At 52.2% G+C, this 25,139-nt stretch overlaps 1 protein-coding gene across 3 annotated transcripts in view; it reads left to right on the top strand.

The window, feature by feature from the left end:
* LOC134341352 (WD repeat-containing protein 26-like) overlaps nucleotides 1–25,139 on the top strand; it is a 187,526-nt gene that overhangs the window by 106,986 nt on the left and 55,401 nt on the right. For all 3 annotated transcript variants that reach the window (XM_063039215.1, XM_063039218.1, XM_063039216.1), the window contains exons 8-12: nucleotides 7,548–7,688; nucleotides 14,811–14,930; nucleotides 15,736–15,881; nucleotides 21,741–21,819; nucleotides 22,409–22,538. In XM_063039215.1, the coding sequence (XP_062895285.1) occupies nucleotides 7,548–7,688; nucleotides 14,811–14,930; nucleotides 15,736–15,881; nucleotides 21,741–21,819; nucleotides 22,409–22,538 (616 nt within the window). The remainder of the gene's footprint in view (nucleotides 1–7,547; nucleotides 7,689–14,810; nucleotides 14,931–15,735; nucleotides 15,882–21,740; nucleotides 21,820–22,408; nucleotides 22,539–25,139) is intronic.

The following is a 25,139-nucleotide window of genomic DNA, read 5'->3' as shown; positions in this document are numbered from 1 at the left end:
ACCCTGGGAGGGTGTGATGGGACTGTATAGAGGGAGCTTCACTCTGTGTCTGACCCTGGGAGTGTGTGATGGGACGGTGTAGAGGGAGCTTCACTCTATGTCTGACCCTGGGAGGGTGTGATGGGACGGTGTAGAGGGAGCTTCACTCTATGTCTGACCCTGGGAGGGTGTGATGGGACGGTGTAGAGGGAGATTCACTCTATGTCTGACCCTGGGAGGGTGTGATGGGACTGTATAGAGGGAGCTTCACTCTATGTCTGACCCTGGGAGTGTGTGATGGGACTGTATAGAGGGAGCTTCACTCTGTGTCTGACCCTGGGAGGGTGTGATGGGACGGTGTAGAGGGAGATTCACTCTATGTCTGACCCTGGGAGGGTGTGATGGGACTGTATAGAGGGAGCTTCACTCTATGTCTGACCCTGGGAGGGTGTGATGGGACTGTATAGAGGGAGCTTCACTCTGTGCCTGACCCTGGGAGGGTGTGATGGGACGGTGTAGAGGGAGATTCACTCTATGTCTGACCCTGGGAGGGTGTGATGGGACTGTATAGAGGGAGCTTCACTCTGTGCCTGACCCTGGGAGGGTGTGATGGGACTGTATAGAGGGAGCTTCACTCTATGTCTGACCCTGGGAGTGTGTGATGGGACGGTGTAGAGGGAGCTTCACTCTATGTCTGACCCTGGGAGGGTGTGATGGGACGGTGTGGAGGGAGCTTCACTCTGTGCCTGACCCTGGGAGGGTGTGATGGGACGGTGTGGAGGGAGCTTCACTCTGTGTCTGACCCTGGGAGGGTGTGATGGGACGGTGTGGAGGGAGCTTCACTCTGTGTCTGACCCTGGGAGGGTGTGATGGGACGGTGTGGAGGGAGCTTCACTCTGTGCCTGACCCTGGGAGGGTGTGATGGGACGGTGTGGAGGGAGCTTCACTCTGTGTCTGACCCTGGGAGGGTGTGATGGGACGGTGTAGAGGGAGCTTCACTCTGTGTCTGACCCTGGGAGGGTGTGATGGGACGGTGTGGAGGGAGCTTCACTCTGTGTCTGACCCTGGGAGGGTGTGATGGGACGGTGTAGAGGGAGCTTCACTCTGTGTCTGACCCTGGGAGGGTGTGATGGGACAGTGTGGAGGGAGCTTCACTCTATGTCTGACCCTGGGAGGGTGTGATGGGACTGTATAGAGAGAGCTTCACTCTGTGTCTGACCCTGGGAGGGTGTGATGGGACAGTGTAGAGGGAGCTTCACTCTATGTCTGACCCTGGGAGGGTGTGATGGGACGGTGTGGAGGGAGATTCACTCTGTGCCTGACCCTGGGAGGGTGTGATGGGACGGTGTGGAGGGAGCTTCACTCTGTGTCTGACCCCAGGAGTGTGTGATGGGACGGTGTGGAGGGAGCTTCACTCTGTGTCTGACCCTGGGAGGGTGTGATGGGACGGTGTGGAGGGAGCTTCACTCTATGTCTGACCCTGGGAGGGTGTGATGGGACTGTGTAGAGGGAGATTCACTCTGTGCCTGACCCTGGGAGGGTGTGATGGGACGGTGTAGAGGGAGCTTCACTCTGTGCCTGACCCTGGGAGGGTGTGATGGGACGGTGTGGAGGGAGCTTCACTCTGTGCCTGACCCTGGGAGGGTGTGATGGGACGGTGTAGAGGGAGCTTCACTCTGTGTCTGACCCTGGGAGAGTGTGATGGGACGGTGTGGAGGGAGCTTCACTCTATGTCTGACCCTGGGAGTGTGTGATGGGACGGTGTGGAGGGAGCTTCACTCTATGTCTGACCCTGGGAGGGTGTGATGGGACGGTGTAGAGGGAGCTTCACTCTATGTCTGACCCTGGGAGTGTGTGATGGGACGGTGTGGAGGGAGCTTCACTCTATGTCTGACCCTGGGAGTGTGTGATGGGACGGTGTGGAGGGAGATTCACTCTATGTCTGACCCTGGGAGTGTGTGATGGGACGGTGTGGAGGGAGCTTCACTCTGTGTCTGACCCTGGGAGGGTGTGATGGGACGGTGTAGAGGGAGCTTCACTCTGTGTCTGACCCTGGGAGGGTGTGATGGGACGGTGTGGAGGGAGCTTCACTCTGTGTCTGACCCGGGAGGGTGTGATGGGACGGTGTGGAGGGAGCTTCACTCTGTGCCTGACCCTGGGAGGGTGTGATGGGACGGTGTGGGGGGAGCTTCACTCTATGTCTGACCCTGGGAGGGTGTGATGGGACGGTGTGGAGGGAGCTTCACTCTGTGTCTGACCCCGGGAGTGTGTGATGGGACAGTGTGGAGGGAGCTTCACTCTGTGTCTGACCCTGGGAGGGTGTGATGGGACGGTGTGGAGGGAGCTTCACTCTGTGTCTGACCCCAGGAGTGTGTGATGGGACGGTGTGGAGGGAGCTTCACTCTGTGTCTGACCCTGGGAGGGTGTGATGGGACGGTGTAGAGGGAGCTTCACTCTGTGTCTGTCCCTGGGAGTGTGTGATGGGACGGTGTGGAGGGAGCTTCACTCTATGTCTGACCCTGGGAGGGTGTGATGGGACTGTATAGAGGGAGCTTCACTCTATGTCTGACCCTGGGAGTGTGTGATGGGACGGTGTAGAGGGAGCTTCACTCTATGTCTGTCCCTGGGAGTGTGTGATGGGACGGTGTGGAGGGAGCTTCACTCTATGTCTGACCCTGGGAGGGTGTGATGGGACGGTGTAGAGGGAGCTTCACTCTATGTCTGACCCTGGGAGGGTGTGATGGGACAGTGTGGAGGGAGCTTCACTCTGTGTCTGACCCTGGGAGTGTGTGATGGGACGGTGTGGAGGGAGCTTCACTCTGTGTCTGACCCTGGGAGGGTGTGATGGGACGGTGTGGAGGGAGCTTCACTCTGTGTCTGACCCGGGAGTGTGTGATGGGACAGTGTGGAGGGAGCTTCACTCTGTGTCTGACCCTGGGAGGGTGTGATGGGACGGTGTAGAGGGAGCTTCACTCTGTGTCTGACCCTGGGAGGGTGTGATGGGACGGTGTAGAGGGAGCTTCACTCTATGTCTGACCCTGGGAGTGTGTGATGGGATGGTGTGGAGGGAGCTTCACTCTGTGTCTGACCCTGGGAGGGTGTGATGGGACCGTGTAGAGGGAGCTTCACTCTGTGTCTGTCCCCAGGAGTGTGTGATGGGACGGTGTGGAGGGAGCTTCACTCTATGTCTGACCCTGGGAGTGTGTGATGGGATGGTGTGGAGGGAGCTTCACTCTGTGTCTGACCCGGGAGTGTGTGATGGGACAGTGTGGAGGGAGCTTCACTCTGTGTCTGACCCTGGGAGTGTGTGATGGGACAGTGTGGAGGGAGCTTCACTCTGTGTCTGACCCTGGGAGGGTGTGATGGGACAGTGTGGAGGGAGCTTCACTCTGTGTCTGACCCTGGGAGGGTGTGATGGGACTGTATAGAGGGAGCTTCACTCTGTGTCTGACCCTGGGAGGGTGTGATGGGACTGTGTAGAGGGAGCTTCACTCTGTGTCTGACCCTGGGAGGGTGTGATGGGACGGTGTGGAGGGAGCTTCACTCTGTGTCTGACCCTGGGAGGGTGTGATGGGACGGTGTGGAGGGAGCTTCACTCTGTGTCTGACCCTGGGAGGGTGTGATGGGACGGTGTAGAGGGAGCTTCACTCTGTGTCTGACCCTGGGAGGGTGTGATGGGACGGTGTAGAGGGAGCTTCACTCTGTGTCTGACCCTGGGAGGGTGTGATGGGACGGTGTAGAGGGAGCTTCACTCTGTGTCTGACCCTGGGAGGGTGTGATGGGACGGTGTAGAGGGAGCTTCACTCTGTGTCTGACCCTGGGAGGGTGTGATGGGACGGTGTAGAGGGAGCTTCACTCTATGTCTGACCCTGGGAGGGTGTGATGGGACGGTGTGGAGGGAGCTTCACTCTATGTCTGACCCTGGGAGGGTGTGATGGGACGGTGTAGAGGGAGCTTCACTCTGTGTCTGACCCTGGGAGGGTGTGATGGGACGGTGTAGAGGGAGCTTCACTCTATGTCTGACCCTGGGAGGGTGTGATGGGACGGTGTAGAGGGAGCTTCACTCTGTGTCTGACCCTGGGAGGGTGTGATGGGACAGTGTGGAGGGAGCTTCACTCTATGTCTGACCCTGGGAGGGTGTGATGGGACGGTGTAGAGGGAGCTTCACTCTGTGTCTGACCCTGGGAGGGTGTGATGGGACGGTGTAGAGGGAGCTTCACTCTGTGTCTGACCCTGGGAGGGTGTGATGGGACGGTGTGGAGGGAGCTTCACTCTGTGTCTGACCCTGGGAGGGTGTGATGGGACGGTGTGGAGGGAGATTCACTCTGTGTCTGACCCTGGGAGGGTGTGATGGGACGGTGTAGAGGGAGCTTCACTCTGTGTCTGACCCTGGGAGGGTGTGATGGGACGGTGTAGAGGGAGCTTCACTCTGTGTCTGACCCTGGGAGGGTGTGATGGGACGGTGTGGAGGGAGCTTCACTCTATGTCTGACCCTGGGAGTGTGTGATGGGACTGTATAGAGGGAGCTTCACTCTGTGTCTGACCCTGGGAGGGTGTGATGGGACGGTGTAGAGGGAGCTTCACTCTGTGTCTGACCCTGGGAGGGTGTGATGGGACGGTGTGGAGGGAGCTTCACTCTGTGTCTGACCCTGGGAGGGTGTGTTTCTCCTGCACTTTTCATTCCTCCACCACATACGTCATCACATCCTCTGTAAAATTCTACTCATTGGCCAACCACTCAATCACCATCCCCCACTGTCTTTCACTCTGTTTCTCAATTCTCTTCTCTCTTGAGGATCTTTAACATGAAGCTGAAGCTTGAGTTTTTGTTATATATGTCCGCCTTCCTCGTTTATATATATATATATATATATGTCTTCAGCAGCAGTCAACTTGAAGCACAGACTGGAGTCTGACTGTACAGCTCCCCCTCGATCACCGGTCACCGGCTGGAACAGTTAAACAGGGTGAAATCCCTGACTGTACAGCTCCCCCCTCTATCACCGGTCACCGGCTGGAACAGTTAAACACTGGAATCCCTGACTGTACAGCTCCCCCTCTATCACCGGTCACCGGCTGGAACAGTTAAACACTGAAATCCCGGACTGTACAGCTCCCCCTCTATCACCGGTCACCGGCTGGAACAGTTAAACAGGGTGAAATCCCTGACTGTACAGCTCCCCCCTCTATCACCGGTCACCGGCTGGAACAGTTAAACACTGGAATCCCTGACTGTACAGCTCCCCCCTCTATCACCGGTCACCGGCTGGAACAGTTAAACACTGAAATCCCGGACTGTACAGCTCCCCGTCTATCACCGGTCACCGGCTGGAACAGTTAAACACTGGAATCCCTGACTGTACAGCTCCCCCTCTATCACTGGTCACCGGCTGGAACAGTTAAACACTGAAATCCCTGACTGTACAGCTCCCCCCTCTATCACCGGTCACCGGCTGGAACAGTTAAACACTGGAATCCCTGACTGTACAGCTCCCCCTCTATCACCGGTCACCGGCTGGAACAGTTAAACAGGGTGAAATCCCTGACTGTACAGCTCCCCCCTCTATCACCGGTCACCGGCTGGAACAGTTAAACACTGGAATCCCTGACTGTACAGCTCCCCCTCTATCACCGGTCACCGGCTGGAACAGTTAAACAGGGTGAAATTCCTGACTGTACAGCTCCCCCTCGATCACCGGTCACCGGCTGGAACAGTTAAACAGGGTGAAATCCCTGACTGTACAGCTCCCCCCTCTATCACCAGTCACCGGCTGGAACAGTTAAACACTGGAATCCCTGACTGTACAGCTCCCCCTCGATCACCGGTCACCGGCTGGAACAGTTAAACAGGGTGAAATTCCTGACTGTACAGCTCCCCCCTCTATCACCGGTCACCGGCTGGAACAGTTAAACAGGGTGAAATTCCTGACTGTACAGCTCCCCCTCGATCACCGGTCACCGGCTGGAACAGTTAAACAGGGTGAAATCCCTGACTGTACAGCTCCCCCCTCTATCACCGGTCACCGGCTGGAACAGTTAAACACTGGAATCCCTGACTGTACAGCTCCCCCTCTATCACCGGTCACCGGCTGGAACAGTTAAACACTGAAATCCCGGACTGTACAGCTCCCCGTCTATCACCGGTCACCGGCTGGAACAGTTAAACACTGAAATCCCGGACTGTACAGCTCCCCGTCTATCACCGGTCACCGGCTGGAACAGTTAAACAGGGTGAAATTCCTGACTGCACAGCTCCCCCTCTATCACCGGTCACCGGCTGGAACAGTTAAACAGGGTGAAATCCCTGACTGTACAGCTCCCCCCTCTATCACCAGTCACCGGCTGGAACAGTTAAACACTGGAATCCCTGACTGTACAGCTCCCCCTCTATCACCGGTCACCGGCTGGAACAGTTAAACACTGAAATCCCGGACTGTACAGCTCCCCCCTCTATCACCGGTCACCGGCTGGAACAGTTAAACACTGAAATCCCGGACTGTACAGCTCCCCCCTCTATCACCGGTCACCGGCTGGAACAGTTAAACACTGAAATCCCTGACTGTACAGCTCCCCCTCTATCACTGGTCACCGGCACCAGCCTACCCTCCATTGAGGGCTTTTTTACAGCAAAGTATCATAAAAAGGCCAGCAATATCGTGAAGGATCCCATATGCTGCAGTTGGCTCTATGACACTTCACACACAAACACTCGGTCTGTGTGTGTAAGATGGCCTTCTGTCTGTCTGGCACACTGAACCGTTACTTGTACATTGTGTGCTCTTTGTGCTGCTCCGGGTCTGCGTAACAATCATTTCGGTCCCTTTACACTCGCGTTCTGACGAATGACAATAAACAATCTGTTAGGTTTCTCTCTGCTTCTGTGTTACTGCACGTGCCCTGCCGATCAGCTCAGGCCCTTAAGACCATAAGACCTGGGAGCAGAATTAGGCTATTCAGCCCATCGAGTGTGCTCCGCCATTCCATCATGGCTGATCCCGGATCCCACTCAACCCCATACACCTGCTTTCTCGCCATGTCCTTTAATGCCCTGTCCGATCATCCTCCACCTAAAGTATACCCGCGGACTTGGCCTCCACCGCAGTCTGTGGCAGAGCATTCCACAGATTCACGGCTCACTGGCTAAAAAAATTCCTCCTTACCTCTGTCCTGAAAGGTCGCCCCTGAATTTTGAGGTATTTTTAGTTCTGGGTACCCCCACCATAGGAAACATTCTCTCCACATCCACCCTAGCTAGTGCTTTTAATAATCGGTAGGTTTCAATGAGATGCCCCCGCATTCTCCTAAATTCCAGTGAGTACAGGCCCAATGCTGCCAAACGCTCTGAATGTGTTAGCCCTTTCGTTCCTGGAATCATCCTCGTGAACCTCCTCTGGACTCTCTCCAATGACAACACATCCTTTCTGAGACATGGGCCCAAAACTGTTGACAATACTCCAAGTGCAGCCTGACTAGTGTCTTATAAAGCCTCAGCATTATCCCCTTGCCTTTGTATTCTTTCCCCCTTGAAATAAACCATCTCGCCGTTTATTCTACCTCTCGTCTTTCAGGCCACGCACCAGCTGAAATTACTCAAGACTTTAGAAGGCCACACATACGGGGTGTCGTACCTGGTGTGGAGTCCAGATGACACTTACTTGATCGCCTGTGGCCCCGATGATTGTTCCGAACTCTGGCTGTGGCACGTGCAGGTACGTTGTATATGGTAGGTTGTCGTGGACCTCCACCCCTCTAATCCCCAGCTATCTAGTTACGAGCCTGATCAGCCCTGGTACTAGTTGTCAGCGGCCAGCAACCCTATATAGCTTCAGAGGAGACTGCAGATGCTGGAAACTGGAGCCAAAATCAGTCAATACAAGGTTCTGCAGATGCAGATGCAGGAAATCTTGAGCAGCGAACACAAAGTGCTGGAGGTCAGGCGGCATTTATGGAGGAGAATAAATGTTTCAAGCTGAGGTCCTTTGGGACCCGTAAGGAAGGGGGCAGAGGCAGGGTGAGAGGTAGGGGTAGTCGGGGGGGGGGGGAGAGTACAAGTTGGTGAGACCAGGTGAGGAGGAAGGTGGGTCTTGGTTTGAAACATTGTCTGTTTATTCCCCTCCACAGATGCTGCCTGACCTGCTGAGTTCCTCCAGTATTTTGTGTGTGTGTGTGCGTTGCCCAAAACTGGTAAATTGGTTTATTGCCACCACTGTGCTGACAGACAATAGATAAACTCTGTTTTACACGCTATCCCTGCGGATCATTTCGTCTCAACAGTACATCGAGGTTGTACAAGTGAAAAGGCAATGCCAGGATGCAGGATTAACTGTTAATTGTTTGTAAGTGGATTCATGTTCTTGCTGACATTCACTGAGTCCAAGAAGCACAATAGATTCAGTGAAAGACCGCCCCCTACAGGATGGACAAACAAACAGCGTGCAAAAGACAAACGGTGCGAGTACAAAGTGAGAGGAAAATAACAAACTAATGATAATAAACATATAAGCAATAAATATCAAGAAGATGAGATGACGAGTCCTTGAAAGTGAGTCAAGTTGGTTGTGGGAACAGGTGGGACAAGTGAGATTATCCTCACTGGTTCAGGAGCCTGATGGTTGAGGGTAATAACTGTTCCTGAACCTAGTGGCGTGGGACCTGAGGCTCCTGTACCTCCTTCCTGATGGAATCAGTTCAGAGTTGAGGTTATCCTCACTGGTTCAGGAGCCTGATGGTTGAGGGTAATAACTGTTCCTGAACCTGGTGGTGTGGGACCTGAGGCTCCTGTACCTCCTTCCCGATGGAATCAGTTCAGAGTTGAGGTTATCCTCACTGGCTCAGGAGCCTGATGGTTGAGGGGTAATAACTGTTCCTGAACCTGGTGGTGTGAGTCTGAGGCTCCTGTACCTCCTTCGTGGTGGAATCAGTTCAGAGTTGAGGCTCCCGTACCTCCTTCCTGATGGCAGCAGCAAGAAGAGAGCACGGCCTGGCTGGTGGGGGTCCCTGATGGATGCTGCTTTCCTGCAACGGTGCTCAATGGTGGGGAGGGCTTTACCTGTGATGGACTGGGCCGTATCCACTACTTTTTGTAGGATTTTCTGTTCAAGGGCATTGGTGTTTCCATACCAGACCGTGATGCAGCCAGTCAGTATACTCTCCACTACACATCTACAGAAGTTTGTCTAAGTTTTAGATGTCACGCCGAATCTTCACAAACTCCTCGGGAAGTAGAGGCACTGCTGTGCTTTATTCATGATTACACAGGACACAGGAGTTTAAAGTCAGTTCTGATCCCCTGATGTGGACTGGCTCATGGACCTCTGGTTTCCTCCTCCTGAAGTCAATAAGCAGCTCCTTGGTCTTGCTGACATTGAGTGAGAAGTCTAGGGTTCTGGATAGGTTTGTCCCATTGAGGCAGGGGAAGGATGGTAGGATGTAAATGTAGGAGGGATGTTAGAGGTAAGTTCTTTTCAGAGAGAGTGGTGGGTGTGTGGAACCTGTTAGCCCTATTAGGGGTGGTGGTAGCGGCAGAATCATTACGGGCATTAGGAAGGTACGGTGATGATGGAAAAATGGAGGGCTATGTGGGAGGGAAAGGTTAGACTGATCTAAGTTAAAAGTTCCGCACAACATTGTGGGCCGAAGGGCCTGTACTGTGCTGGTCTACCCACTTCCGGGTGTTTAGTGGCACTTCAAGGATTTTTGAAATGTGGTCATCACTTTACACACAGAAAGACTTGGATGGACTCAGCACAGGCGGCAGCTGTAGATGTCAACCTTTATTCAGTCCCGAAGAAGGGGCTCGGTCGAAAACATCTACTGTTTATTCCCCTCCACAGATGCTACCTGACCTGCTGAGCTCCTCCAGCACCTTGGGTGGGTTGCTCTGGATTTCCAGTCTCTGCAGAATCTCTTGTGTTTCTCAACTTGCAAGATCCCACAGGACACCAAAAATGTGAGAAACACTCAGCAGGTCAGGTGTGTGGCGGGAGAAACAAAGCTAACGTCTTGGGTCAAAGGCAAAAAGTTTTCGAGCTGAAACACTGATTGTTTTCCTTCCTCCGGATGTGGCCCTGGCGTGCTGAGACTTCCGGCAGGTACTGGTTGAGAGCTGATTGAACCAGACGCTCCGGTTCAGCTGACTAAGAAGCCCCCTGCCCCTTGCTGAGAGCTGACTACGATTGGGTGGGGGTAAACGATTGTTCTTGCAGCCCAGGACCACCTCCTTCGGAAAACCATGGTGCCAAATTAATTTGATCTCACCTGCCCACACACCATCCATATCCCTCCATTCCCAGAACAGCATAAGATGGAGGGGGGTAGAATTGGGCCATTTGGCCCATCAAGTCTGCTCCACATTCATTTATGGCTGATTTATTATCCCCTTCAACCCTATTCTCCTGTCTTCTCCCCTTTGACACCCTATCAACCTCCGCTTTAAATATACCCAGTGGTTTGGCCTCCATAGCCGTCTGGCAATAAATTCCACAGATTCACTACCTCTTGCTGAAGAGATTACTCCTTATCTCTGCTAAAGGAACACCCGTCTATCCTGAGCCTGCACCCTCCCCACTACTGCAAACATCCTCACCCTATCTAGGCCTTTCTGAATCAGGTAGGTTCAGTGAGATCCCACCCTCACCCTGCTGAACTCCATCGAGTACAGACCCAGGGGCATCAAACGGTCCTCATACATTAAACCTTTCGTTCCCAGGTCCATTCTTGTAAACCTCCTCTGGTCCCTCCCCAGGGACTGCCCATCCTTCTGTAAATACAGAGACAAAAACTGTTCACACTTTTCCAAATGCAGCCTGACCAATGCCTCGTAAAACCCCAGCCTCATTCCCTGCTTCTCCATGTATCTGTCTGAATGTTAAGGTGTCATGGGCTAATACTCATAGGGCACTGTAACACAGAAACAGACCCTTCAGCCCATCTAGCCCCTGCTACCCTAGCCTTCTGCCTAGTCCCTTCTACCGGACCCCACCCATCCATGTACCCAACCAAGCTTCTCTTAAATGTTGAAATCGAACCTGCTTCCACCATTTCCACTGGCGGCTTGTTCCACACTCTCACCTCCCTCTGAGTGAAAGAGGTTTCTCCTCAGGTGCCTCTTAAACTTTTCCCCTTTCACCCTTAACCCATGACCTCTGGTTGTAGTGCCACCCAGCCTCAATGGAAAAAGCCTATATGAATTCACCCTCTCTATACCCCTCATTTATAAGATCTCCCCTCATTTTCCTGCAGTCCAGGGAATAAAGACTTTCAACCTTTTCAGCCTTCCTCTATAACTCAGGTCTTCAAGTCCCAGCAATATCCATGTATATTTTCTCTGCAGTCCTTCAAGCTTATTGATACCTGTCCTGTAAGTAGATGATTGGAACTGCACACCATACTCCAAATTCACCCTCGATACTCTCTAAGACAAATTTTTAAGAATTTATCTATTTATGGGATGTGGTCATCGCCAGCGAAGCCAGCATTTATTGCCCATCCCTAGTTGCCCTTGAGGAGGTGGTGATGAGCTGCCTTCTTGAGCCGCTGCAGTCCCGGAGGTGTAGGCACACCCACAGTGCTGTTCGGGAGGGAATTCCATGACTTTGACCCAGCGACAGTGAAGGAACAGCGATACGTTTCCAAGTCAGGATGGTGAGTGACTTGGAGGCAGATTTCCAAGTGGTGGTGTTCCCAAGCATCTGCTGTTCTCGTCCTTCTAGATGGTAGTGGTTGTGGATCTGGAAGGTGCTGCCTTGGGAACATTGGTGTGTTGTTGCAGTGCATCTCGTAGATAGTACACACTGCTGCAACTGTTCGTTGACGGTGGAGGTATTGGATGCTTGTGGAAGGGGTACCAATCAAGTGGGCTGCCTTGTACTGGATGGTGTCGAGCTTCTCGAGTGTTGATGGAGCTGCACTCACCCGGGCGAGTGGCGAGTATTCCATGACACTCCTGACCTGAGCCTTGCAGATGGTGGACAGGCTTTGGGGAGTCAGGAGGTGAATTACACGCTACAGGGTTCGTAGCCTTTGACCTGCTCTGGTAGCCACGATGTTTCTATGGCTAGACTAGTTCAGTTTTCTGTCATTGGTACCCCCGCCCAGGATGTTGATAGTGGGGGATTCAGTGATGGTGATACCACTGAATGTCAGGGGATGGTGGTTCGAGCCTCTCTTGTTGGAGGTGGTCATTGCCTGGCACTTGCGTGGCTCGAATGCTACTTTCCACCTCTCAGCCCAAGCCTGGATATTGTCCAGGTCCTGCTGCATTTGGGTGTGAACTGCTTCACTACCTGAGGAGTCACAAATGGTGCAGAACATTGTGCAGTCATCTGTGAACACCCCACATCTGACCTTACGACAGAAGGAAGGTCATTGATGAATTAGCTGAAGATGGGAACTCCTGCCGTGATGTCCTGAGGATGAGATGATTGACCTCCAACCACCACAACCATCTTCCTTTGTGTCAGGTATGATTCCAACCAGCAGAAGGTTTTCCCCCAATTTCAAATGACTACATTTTAGCTCGGGCACCTTGATGCCATACTCAGTCAAATGCTGCCTTGATTTTGAAAGCTATCACTCTCACCTCACCTCTGGTGTTTAGCTCTTTGGTCCATGTTTGGACCAAGAAGGTGATGTTCAGGAGCTGGGTGGCCTTGGCAGAACCCAAACTGGACATCCGTAAGCAGGTTATTGCTGAGTAACTACTGCATGATAGCACTGTTGATGACGTTTTCCATTACTTTGCTGATGGTTGAGAGTAGGCTGATAGGGCGGTAACTGGCTGGGTTGGACTTGTCCTGTGTCCTGTGTACAGGACATACCCGAGCACTTTTCCACATTGCCAGGTAGATGCCGGTGTTGTAACTGTACTGGAACAGCTTGGTTAGTGGCAGAGCAAGTTCTGGAGCACAAGTCTTCAGGACTGTTGCCAGGATTTTGTCTGGGCCCATAGCCTTCGCAGTATCCACTGCTTTCAGCAGTTTCTTGATATCACGTTGAGTGAATCGAATTGGCTGCATACCGACATCTGTGATGCTGGGAACTTCTGGAGGAGGCCAGGTTGGGTCATCTACTCAGCACTTCTGACTGAAGATTGTCGCAAATGTCTCAGCCTTGTTCTTTGCGCAGCTGTGCTGGGCTCCTCTATCACTGAGGACGGGGAGACATATGGAGCCTCTTCCAGTGAGTAGTTTGGTTGTTCACCGCAGGATGTGGCAGGACGACAGAGCGTAGATCTGACGGGTTGGTTGTGGGATCACTTAGCCCTGTCTGTGGTGTTTAGCATGCAAGTAGTCCTGTACTGTAGCTTCACCAGGGCGATGCCTCATATCGAGGCATGCCTGGCGTTGTTCTCAGCATGCCCTCCTACACTCTTCATTGAACCAGGGTTGGTCCCCTGGCCTGGTGGTAATGTTACAGTGGGGGATATGCCGGGCCATGAAGTTACAGGTTGTAGTTGAGCACAATTCTGCTGCTAACAGTCCACAGCGCCTCATGTGTGTCCATTCTTGGGCTGCTAGATCTGTTGGAAGTCTATCCCATTTAGCACGCTGGTAGTGCCACACAGAATGGTGGAGGGTTTCTTCAATGTGGAGATGGGATTTAGTCTCCACAAGTACTGTGCGGTGGTCCCTTCTACCAACGCTGTCATGGACAGATGCTTCCACGGCAGGCAGGTTGGTGAGAATGAGGTCAAATGTGTTTCTCCCTCTTGTTGGTGCCCTCACCACCTGCTGAGTCCCAGTCTAGTAGCTTTGTCCAGTAGGACCCGACCAGCTCTGTCTGTGGTGGTACTGCCGAGCCGCTCTTGGTGATAGACATTGAAGTCTCTACATTCTGTGTCCTTGCCACCCTCAACGCCTCCTCCAGGTGCTGTTCAACCTGGAGAAGTACTGATTCGTCAGCCGAGGGAGGACAGGACGTGGTGATCAGCAGGAGGTTTCCTTGCCCATGTGTAACCTGGTACCGTGAGACTTCATGAGGTCCAGAGTCGATGTTGAGTGTTGCCAGGGCAACTCCCTCCCCACTGTACGCCAGTGTGCCGCCACCCCTGCTAGGCCTGTCCTGCCGCTGAGACAGTACATACCCAGGAATGGTGATGGTGGAGTCTGTAAGGTCTGATTCTGTCAGTACAACCATGTCAGGCTGTTGCTTGACTAGTCTGTGAGACAGCTCTCCCAACTTTGGCACAAGTCCCCAGATGTTAGTAAGGAGGACTTTGCAAGGTTAACAGGGCTGGTTTTGCTGTTGTCGTTTCCAGTGCCTAGATTGATGCCGGGTTGTCTGTCCGGGTCCATTCCTTATTATTTTCTTTTTAGCAGTTGAATACAATTGAGTGGCTTGCTGGGCCATTTCAGAGAGTCAACCACATTGCTGTGGGTCTGGAGTCACAAATAGGCCAGAGCAGGTCAGGACGGCAGGAATCCTCCCCTAAAGGACATTGGTGAACCACATGGGTTTTTATGACAATCGGCATGGTTTCATGATCATCATGATATTTTTATTGAATTCAAATTCACCATCTGCCATGGTGGGATTGGAACTCATGTCGCCAGTGTACAACTGGGTCTCCAGATTACTGATCTAGTGGTAATTAGCACTACACCAAATCTCCCCAGTTCCACCATAACATCCCAACTCCTGGACTCAATGCCCTGAAGACCGATGTACCAAAAGCTGTCTTCGCCACCGTAGCTAGCTGTGATGCCACTAGTGCTCGGCCGGTGGAAGTTCTCAAGTACAGGAGTGTTGATTGGGGTGGGGGGTGGCTGTGCATCGATGGGTTGCCTGCCCGTCCCTCCTTATCCAATCCCTCGACCCCGTTCTTCCCGCAGACGGGAGAGCTGAGGACCAAGATGAGTCAGTCGCACGAAGATAGCCTGACGTGCGCGGCCTGGAATCCCGACGGCAAGCGGTTTGTCACCGGAGGGCAGCGAGGGCAGTTCTACCAGTGTGTGAGTACCCGGGTGGGAAATGGGCTTGGCGGGGGTGGGCGAGAGCCGGCCAAAGCAAGAGGGAGCACGGATCTCCGGGACAGAACAATGTCCCAGTCCCGGTCCCGGAGTTCGGGGGTCCACCAGTTCACGCAGACGCTGATGGTACCTGAGGGCAGAACGCATGGGCGTGTGAGGGAAGTGGGGAGGGGGCAAAGGATGCCTGTGTGGACTTCTCTGACACAAGGTGTGGCAGTGGATCTCCCCCCTCCCATCTCTGCTCACCCCTGTTCCCTGCTCCGCATCTCCCCTCGGACCCCGAGCCGTGCCTCCTCTCAGACACCCACGTCTCCTCTCAGTCCATCTGCTCTGGGGGTTGGAGTTTTGGGGACAAGGAATCGTGCCGGTAGTTGGCGAGGTCCCGTTCTCCGCACTAGAGGCTGCTGGTCTGATCCTGGGGTAGAGAGACGCAGGGCTCATGAGGAAGGGGCGTGGGTTAAAAGATTAACGTGGAGGGGAGGGACAAATGTTCCCATGTGAGCCTGACGGACACTGGTGCTGGCACTGGAGCAGTGGCAGCAGAAATCTCCCTTGCCCCACCTCCTCCTCCTCTTGCCCTCTGCCCCCGCCCTGTATTTCTTGCCCCCATCACGTACTTCTTTTCACTATCCCCACCAGCTGGACGTTTGGAGAGTTGGGGAGGGCTGGAATCATGGCCGGCCGGTGTTGCCTGGATGCTGGGGGTGGAGGGATTCAATGCTGAGGGTCAACAGGGTCCCAGTCTCCGTGACACTGACCATCTCTGCTCCTCCTCGACCCTGGGCAGGACCTGGACGGCAACGTGCTGGACTCGTGGGAGGGCGTGCGCGTGCAGTGTCTGTGGTGCCTCAACGACGGCAAGACCATTCTGGCATCTGACACCCACCAGCGGATACGGGGCTACAACTTCGAGGAGCTCACCGACCGCAACATGTGAGCGGCTGCTGCTTAGGTGTCAGACCGCGGGAGCAAAGGATGTGGGGAATGGCGAGGGTGGGGCGCCGTGGGAGGGGTGTGAGACAGGGGGCAGAGAAGGAGTGTCGGGGTGGGTACAGACACACCCAGCCCTGAGACACCAGGCAAGGTCATTTGATTCCAAACAATTGGTTTATTGATCATTACAGAATGTCTCTCTGGTGCTTCCCGCTCCCTCCCCTCTCCTTCCCCCTTTTCCCAACCATGATTCCCCTCTCCCTGCCCCCTTCCCACTCTCAGTCCACAATAGAGACCCAGATCAGAATCAGGTTTATCATCACTCACACGTCAGGAAATGTGTTTTTTTTGTGGCAGCTGTACAGTGCAATACATAAAATGACTACAGTCCTGTGTAAAAGTCTTGGACACCCTATATGTGCCTGAGACTTTTATAAGACCATAAGACAAAGGAGCAGAAGTCGGCCATTCAGCCCATCGAGTCTGCTCTGCCATTTTATCATGAGCTGATCCATTCTCCCGTTTAGTCCCACTCCCCCGCCTTCTCACCGTAACCTTTGATGCCCTGGCTACTCAGATACCTATCAATCTCTGCTTTAAATACACCCAATGACTTGGCCTCCACTGCTGCCCGTGGCAACAAATTCCATAGATTCACCACATTCCGACTAAAAAAAACTTCTTCGCATCTCTGTTCTGAATGGGTGCCCTTCAATCCTTAAGTCATGCCCTCTCGTACTAGACTCCCCATCATGGGAAACAACTTTGCCACATCCACTCTGCCCATGCCTTTCAACATTCGAATTGTTTCTATGAGGTCTCCCCTCATTCTTCTAAACTCCCAAGGAATACAGTCCAAGAGCGGACAAACGTTCCTCATATGTTAACCTTCTCATTCCTGAATCATTCTAGTGAATCTTCTCTGTACCCTCTCCAACGTCAGCACATCCTTTCTTAAATAAGGAGACCAAAACTGCCCACAGTACTCCAAGTCAGGTCTCACCAGCGCCTTATAGAGCCTCAACATCACGTCCCTGCTCCTATACTCTATTCCTCTAGAAATGAATGCCAACATTGCATTCACCTTCTTCACCACCTACTCAACCTGGAGGTTAACCTTAAGGGTATCCTGTACGAGGACTCCCAAGTCCCGTTGCATCTCAGAACTTTGAATTCTTTCCCTATTTAAATAATAGTCTGCCCGTTTATTTCTTCTGCCAAAGTGCATAACCATACACTTTTCAACATTGTATTTCATTTGCCACTTCTCTGCCCATTCTTCCAATCTATCCAAGTCTCTCTGCTGACTCTCCATTTCCTCAGCATTCCCGGCCCCTCCACCTATCTTCGTATCGTCAGCAAACTTAGCCACAAAGCCATCTATTTCATAATGGAAATTGTTGATGTACAATGTAAAAAGAAGCGGCCCCAACACGGACCCCTGTGGAAGACCACTGGTAACCGGCAGCCGGCAACCAACCAGAATAGGATCCCTTTATTCCCACTCTCTGTTTCCTGCCAATCAGCCAACGCTCTATCCACGTATGTAACTTTCCTGTAATTCCATGGGCTCTTATCTTGTTAAGTAGCCTCATGTGTGGCACCTTGTCAAAGGCCTTCTGAAAATCCAAATATACAACATCCACTGCATCTCCCTTGTCTAGCCTACTGGTAATTTCCTCAAAAAATTGTAATAGGTTTGTCAGGCAGGATTTTCCTTTAAGGAATCCATGCTGAGTTCTGCCTGTCTTGTCATATGCCTCCAGGTACTCTGTAACCTCATCCTTGACAATCGACTCCAACAACTTCCCAACCACCGATGTCAAGCTAACAGGTCTATAATTTCCTTTTTGCTTCCTTGCCCCCTTCTTAAATAGCAGGGTGACATTTGCAATCTTCCAGTCTTCCGGAACCATGCCAGAATCTATCGACTTTTGAAAGATCATCACTAATGCCTCCACAATCTCCACAGCTACTTCCTTCAGAACACGAGGGTGCATTCCATCTGGTCCGGGAGATTTATCTACCTTTAGACTATTCAGCTTCTTGAGTACTTTCTCTGTCGTAATTGTGACTGCGTACACTTCTCTTCCCTGCCACCCTTGAGTGTCCGGTATACTGCTGATGTCTTCCTCAGTGAAGACTGATGCAAAATACTCGTTCAGTTCCTCTGCCATCTCCTTATCTCCCATTATAATTTCTCCAGCATCATTTTCTATGAGTCCTATATCTACTCTCACCCGTCTTTTACTCTTTATATACTTGAAAAAGCTTTTAGTATCCTCTTTGATATTATTTGCTAGCTTCCTTTCATAGTTAATCTTTTCTCTCTTAATGACCTTCTTGGTTTCCTTTTGTAAGGTTTTAAAAACTTCCCAATCCTCTCTCTTCCCACTAATTTTTGCTTCCTTGTACGCCCTCTCCTTTGCTTTAACTTTGGCTTTGACTTCTCTTGTCAACCACGGTTGCATCCTTTTTCCATTCGAAAATGTCTTCTTTTTTGGAATATACCTGTCTTGCACATTCCTCATTTCTCACATAAACTCCAGCCACTGCTGCTCTGCCGTCTTTCCCACCAGTGTCCCTTTCCAGTCAACTTTGGCCAGTTCCTCTCTCATGCCACTGTAATTTCCTTTACTCCACTGAAATACCGACACACCAGATTTCGGCTTCTCTTTTTCTAATTTCACAGTGAACTCAATCATGTTATGATCATGGCCTCCTAAGGGTTCCTTCACCTCAATTTCTCTAATCACCTCCGGTTCATTACACAATACCCAATCCAGTACAGCCGATCCCCTAGTGGGCTCAACAACAAGCTGTTCTAAAAAGCCATCTCGCAGACATTCTACAAATTCTCTCTCTTGAGATCCAGTGCTGACCGATTTTCCCAATCCACTCGCATGTTAAAATCCCCCACAATTATCATAACACTGCCCTTCTGACAAGCCTTTTCTATTTCCTGTTATAATTTGTAGTCCACATCACTGCAGCTGTTTGGAGGCCTATAAATAACTGCCATCAGGGTCCTTTTACCCCTGCGATTTCTTAGCTCAACCCATAAAGCTTCTGCACCTTCCGATCCTATATCACCTCTTTCTAATGATTTATTATCATTTCTTACCAATAAAGCCACACCTCCCCCTCTGCCTACCTTCCTATCCTTCCGATACACTGTGTATCCTTGGACGTTCAGCTCCCAGAGACATGCATCCTTTAGCCAGGTCTCAGTGATGGCCGCAATATCATACCTGCCAATCTGTGGCTGTACGACAAGATCATCCACCTTATTCCTTATGCTGCGTGCATTTAAGTATAACACCTTAAGACCAGTATTTGATACTTTTCATTTTGATTTCACTGCAACTTTATTGCACTGCAACTCATCCCAAAGGCTACAAATTTGCCCCATCACCTGCCTGTCTTTCCTGACATCTTTACTGCTCACTATCTTAGATTTATTTCTGTTTTCCCCTTCCTCCGCTCTATTATTCCGGTTCCCATCCCCCTGCCAAATTAGTTTAAACCCTCCCTAACAGCTCTATTAAACTTTCCCGCCAGGATATTGGTCCCCTTTGGGTTCAGGTGTAACCTGTCCATTTTGAACAGGTCATACTTCCCCCAGAAGAGATCCCAATTATCCAAGAATCTGAAGCCCTGCCCCCTGCACCAGTCTCTCAGCCACACATTCATCTGCCTGATCCGACTATTCTTGCCCTCGCTAGCACGTGGCACAGGTAGCAATCCCGAGATTACTACCCTGGAGGTCCTGCTTCTCAGCTTCCTTCCTAACTCCCGGAAATCTCTCTTCAGGACCGCCTCTTTTGTGCTATCTATGTCATTGGTACCAACGTGTACCAAGACAGCTGGCTGCTCACCCTCCCCCTTCAGAATATTCTTGACCCAATCCGAGACATCCCGTACCCTGGCACCTGGGAGGCAACACACCATGCAGGTATCTCTATCAGGCTCACAAAACCGTGCCCCTGACTATGGAATCCCCTATGACTACCGCATTCCTCTTCTCCCTTCTCTCCTGCACAACAGCACCAGGCTCAGTGCCAGAGACCCAGTCACCGTGGGCGTCCCCTATCAGGTCATCCCCCTCAACAGCATCCAGAACAAGATACTTGTTGCTGAGGGGGACAGCCACAGGGGTGCTCTCCACTATCCGGGCATTTCCCTTCCCTCTCTTGACAGTGACCCAGTCTTCTGACCCCTATAGCCTTGGGATGACTACCTCCCTGTAGCTCCTGTCTATCACCTCCTCACTTTCCCTAATAAGCAGTAGGTCATCAAACTGCAGCTCCAGATCCCTAACATGGTCTCTGAGGAGCTGCATCTCGGTGCACCTGGCGCAGATGTGGCCATCAGGGAGGCTGGAGGTCTCCCAGGATTCCCACATCTGACACCTTGAACAAAGCACTAAACCTGCAGGCACGCTACCTAATTCTACAGGAATGAAACAGGAAAAATAAGTCTACTCACCCACTTACCTCGCCAAACAGACGAACTTTTTAAACCGTTAGCTGTGAGAGCCCTGCAGTTCCTGTCTGTCCGGGCCGATTCGCGAAAGTGGGGGGGGCGGGGGGGGGGGAGAGTTGGTGCTTTGCTCTCGCCTCTTCCCATTTACCGCCGAAGCCCATTGAAGCCAAAGCCCTACACTCTGCTACCGCTCAATCCGCTGCCCGCTGTATAGTGTGGTCTTTTGCAGAGTACTGTCTGACTCTGAAGATGAGTGAGTGATCAAATTCACAGCAGCTGGAGATCAAAGATAACTGTGAAGTTCTCTACTTTGCTGTGATACGACCAGGCAAGACGATTATGAAATAGAACTGGATTGGAAAGTGCTGATATTCAGAAAGCTGGGGTGCTTACACACAGAGTCACCAAAGCAAGCAACTAAGGTGGCAAATGCTCCCAATGGCGTGCGTCTCAAATAGCCTCTGACCCCCAGTCCAGCTCCTGGCTTTCACGTGTGACTTGGCTACAAAGCCCGGTGGAACCGTTTCTACTGGCAGGAGAAAGGGGCAAAGCCTCTGGACAGATGGGGTTCGTCAGCACGGTTGGCAGCTCATCTAGGAGAAGGAAAACTCTGATCTCAAACCTCCGCTGCCTTGCGGCTGTCCCCACTCATGGGGAAGGCTTCAGGGGTAAACCCCAGGGGAAAAATCTGGAGCTGGGGTCCCTAAGGTAGCCCTACACTGGCTGGCAATTCCTGCAAAGCCACTGGTGCCCAGCTGTATCAGTCTCTTGTAGAGGGAGAGCCTACTACACGGTCAACAGCTTGCTCGACAAGTGGTACTGCCCTGGGTTACGTGTCATGCAGAGAGCTGGGACGCAGCGTCCGTGCTCGACCCTGAACGCTTCACAGTATGACAAGACTAAACGGAGTAGTATGTGCAGTTCTGCTGTTCTTGGAGGATGTTCATAGAGGGGCAGGACAGTCACATGAGGGGTTGACTGGGCTGCCCTTCATTCGAGATTAGGAGGAGGATGTTTGTTTTATTTAGAGATACAGCGCAGTAATGCCAATTAATCTGCTAACCAGACTGTGGGAAGAAGGCAGGAGACCGGGGTTGAGAGGGATGATGGAATGGCTCGATGGGCCGAATGGCCTGGTTCTACTCCTACATCTTGTGGTCTAATACCCTTGTCCCCAGCAGGTCCCGCGCCGAGAGAGGGTGTCTACAGGGTTAAATGGGCTTGGGGATGTCAGAAGGGTGCGGAGTGATGAACTGCTGAAACTAAGTTGCTGGATCTAATGAACTCCCCGTTCCCCCTCGGGTAGACTTGCCTCGTGGGATGCCCCCCTGCCCTGGAGTGTTGTGTTGTGCTTACCATCTCCTCTCCTTCCAGTGTGCAGGAAGACCACCCTATCATGTCGTTCACCGTCTCCAGAAACGGCCGGCTGGCCTTGCTCAACGTCGCCACTCAGGTGAGCCACTCCACACCTTCCGCATCGATATGTCCGCTGCCTTTTCTCCCAGCTCCTCCCCTACCTGAGGTGTCTGGGGCGGGGTGGTCGGGGGGGGTGGCGGTTGATATGTCCACAGCTTTTTCTCCCAGCTGCTCCCCTACCTGAGGTGTCTGTGTGTGGGGGGGGGGGGTGTTGATATGTCCACTGCTTTTACTCCCAGCTGCTCCCCTACCTGAGGTGTCTGTGTGTGGGGGGGGTGTTGATATGTCCACTGCTTTTTCTCCCAGCTGCTCCCCTACCTGAGGTGTCTGGGGCGGGGGGTGAGGGGGTGTTGATATGTCCACTGCTTTTTCTCCCAGCTGCTCCCCTACCTGAGGTGTCTGGGGCGGGGGGTGAGGGGGTGTTGATATGTCCACTGCTTTTTCTCCCAGCTGCTCCCCTACCTGAGGTGTCTGGGGCGGGGGGTGAGGGGGTGTTGATATGTCCACTGCTTTTTCTCCCAGCTCCTCCCCTACCTGAGGTGTCTGGGGGGAGGTTGTGGACACCTGGGGTGCAGTCCTTTGAACATTCCAGCTCTCTGCCTCTCAAGTCCGTTTCTCTTCCGCAGGGGGTTCATCTCTGGGATCTACAGGATCGAGTTTTACTGCAGAAGTACCAGGGCGTCACCCAAGGTTTTTATACCATTCACTCCTGCCTCGGCGGCACGAGTGAGGATTTCATAGCCAGTGGCAGTGAAGGTGAGTGACCCGAGGAATTCCCTTTCCTTCCCTTCCTAAACTGGTGAAGGGTTAACTGTTCATTCCTCTCCGCTGATGCTGCCCGACCCACCGAGCGTGTGTGTGTATACGCACGCGCGCACGCACACACACACACACACACACACACACACACACACTCACACACACGTGCACACACACACACTTACACACACGTGCACACACACACACTTACACACACGTGCACACACACACACACTCACACACACACGTGCACACACTCACACACACACCACACACACACACACTCACACACACACACTCACCACACACTCACTCACACACACACTCACACACACACACTCACACACACAGACACACAGACACACACGTGCACACACGCCACACACACAGACACACACACATACACACGTGCACACACACCCCACACACACACACACACAGGCCGCACTATTGGGTACACCTGTACACCCTGCTCCTTAATGTGAATAGCTAATCAGACTCAATGCATAAAAGCAGGCAGACACGGTCAAGAGGTCCAGTTGTTGTTCAGACCAAAGCTGAAAGTTGAAGTTGGAGAAACTGATATTCATTCTGTCAGGTCAGAGGCTGCCTAGGCAGAACACGAGGTGCCGCTCGTCCAAATCACCATCAGATAAGCAGGCGGGGAGGGGGGGGCAGAAGTAGGCCATTCGGCCCATCGAGCCTGCTCCGCCACTCAACCATGGGCTGATCCAATTCTTCCAGTCATCCCCACTCCCCTGTTTTCTCCCCACTCCCTTTGTTGCCCTGGCTAATCAAGAACCTATCCTTCTCTGCCTTAAATGCACCCAATGACTTGGCCTCCACAGCCGATCGTGGCAACAAATTCCACAGATTTACCACCCTCTGACTAAAGTAATTTCTCCGCATCTCTGTTCTAAAAGGACATCCTTCAATCCTGAAGTTGTGCCCTCTTGTCCTGGACTCCCCTACCATGGGAAATAACTTTGCCATATCTAATCTGTTCAGGCCTTTTAATATTCGGAATGTTTCTATGAGATCCCCCCGCCATTCTCCTGAACTCCAGGGAATACAAGAGCTGCCAGGCGTTCCTCATAGAGGGGGCCATGGACTGACATGTCAGAATGAAAATAGGAATCAGAATTAAAATTAGTGGATAATGCTCAGCTATGTCAGAAGTCAAAAACATCTGTGATCGGCAAAACAATCTGTTTCCTTCTACGAGATTGTTCTCCCTTGCCCCTGAATCTGAAGATTGAGCACTGTTCCTGAGGCTGGGCCCTAGCACCAATACTGGGAGAACAATGTTCATGATCAGACCTGGGCCCCTTAGCACCTTCGTACAGGGGCTGGTCCTTCAGTCCACAATGTCTCTGCTATCCAAAATCAAACCAATGCCTTCTGCCTGCTCGTGATCAACATCCCTCCATTCTTCACACACTACCTGTCAATCGAAACGCCACATTCACATCATAGTATTATTTACAAAATAACTGCGAATAAAAAATAAGTGCTACAGCACACAAATAGAAAAGTACTGAGACAGTACAATATGGGTGCGATACTGCTTAGCGCTGTGATGAGAGGTTCAGCAGTGTCACAGCCTCAGGGAGGAAGCTCTTCCTGTGCATGCCGGTGTGGGAGCGGAGGCTCCTGTAGCGCCTACTGGACGGGAGGAGAGTAAAAAGTCCATGGTTAGGGTGAGATGCATCCTTGATAATGCTTTTCACCCTGCCCAGGCAGCGTTTATGGTAGATGTTCTCAATGGTGGGCAATTGGGTGCCGATAATCCGTTGGGCAGTTTTCACCACACGCTGGAGTGCTTTGCGGTCCGATACGGGGCAGTTGCCATACTACACTGAGATGCAGTTGGTGAGTATGCTCTCAATGGTACAGTGGTAAAGGTGTGTCAGTATCCTGGGACACAGGTGAGCTTTCTTGATGCTCCGCAGGAAATAAAGGCGCTGTTGCATCTTTTTGATCAGGATGGAGGAGTTCAGGGACCAGGTGAGATCCTCGGAAATGTGGACACCAAGGAATTTGAAGCTTGATACACGCTCCTTACAGCTCCGTTGATGTAGATGGGGACCTGAGTGTGGCTCCTAGCATGCCTGAAGTCCACAATGATCTCCTTGGTCTTCTGGGTGTTAAGGGCCAGATTGTTGTTGGCACACCATGCGGCCAGGTGCAGGACCTCGTCCCTGTAGGCCGTCTCGTCATCCCCTCTGATCAGACCAACCACTGTGGTGTCGTCTGCGAACGTGATTATGGAGTTAGAACCATGTACAGGAACGCAGTCATAGGTGAAAAGGGAGAACAGAAGAGGGCTCAGCACACAGCCCTGAGGCACGCTGGTGTTCAGGGTGAGAGTGGAGGAGGAGAGATTGTCTAACTTAACTGATTGGGGTTTGTTAGTCAGGAAATCCAAGGTCCAATTGCAGAGGGACGAGCTGATACCAAGCTGGTGAAGTTTGGTGATCAGCTTGGAGGAGATCACAGTATTAATTGCTGAACTAAAGTCAATGAACAGCATTCTGATGTAATAGTTGGGGCTGTCCAGGTGGGTCAGGGCAGAGTGAAGTGCCGTGGAGATGGCGT

This window comes from Mobula hypostoma (assembly GCF_963921235.1).
Source record: "Mobula hypostoma chromosome 30 unlocalized genomic scaffold, sMobHyp1.1 SUPER_30_unloc_2, whole genome shotgun sequence".
Taxonomy (NCBI): Eukaryota; Metazoa; Chordata; class Chondrichthyes; order Myliobatiformes; family Myliobatidae; genus Mobula; species Mobula hypostoma.
Note: the sequence above shows the minus strand (reverse complement) of the source record. Positions and strands in the feature narration are given on the sequence as shown.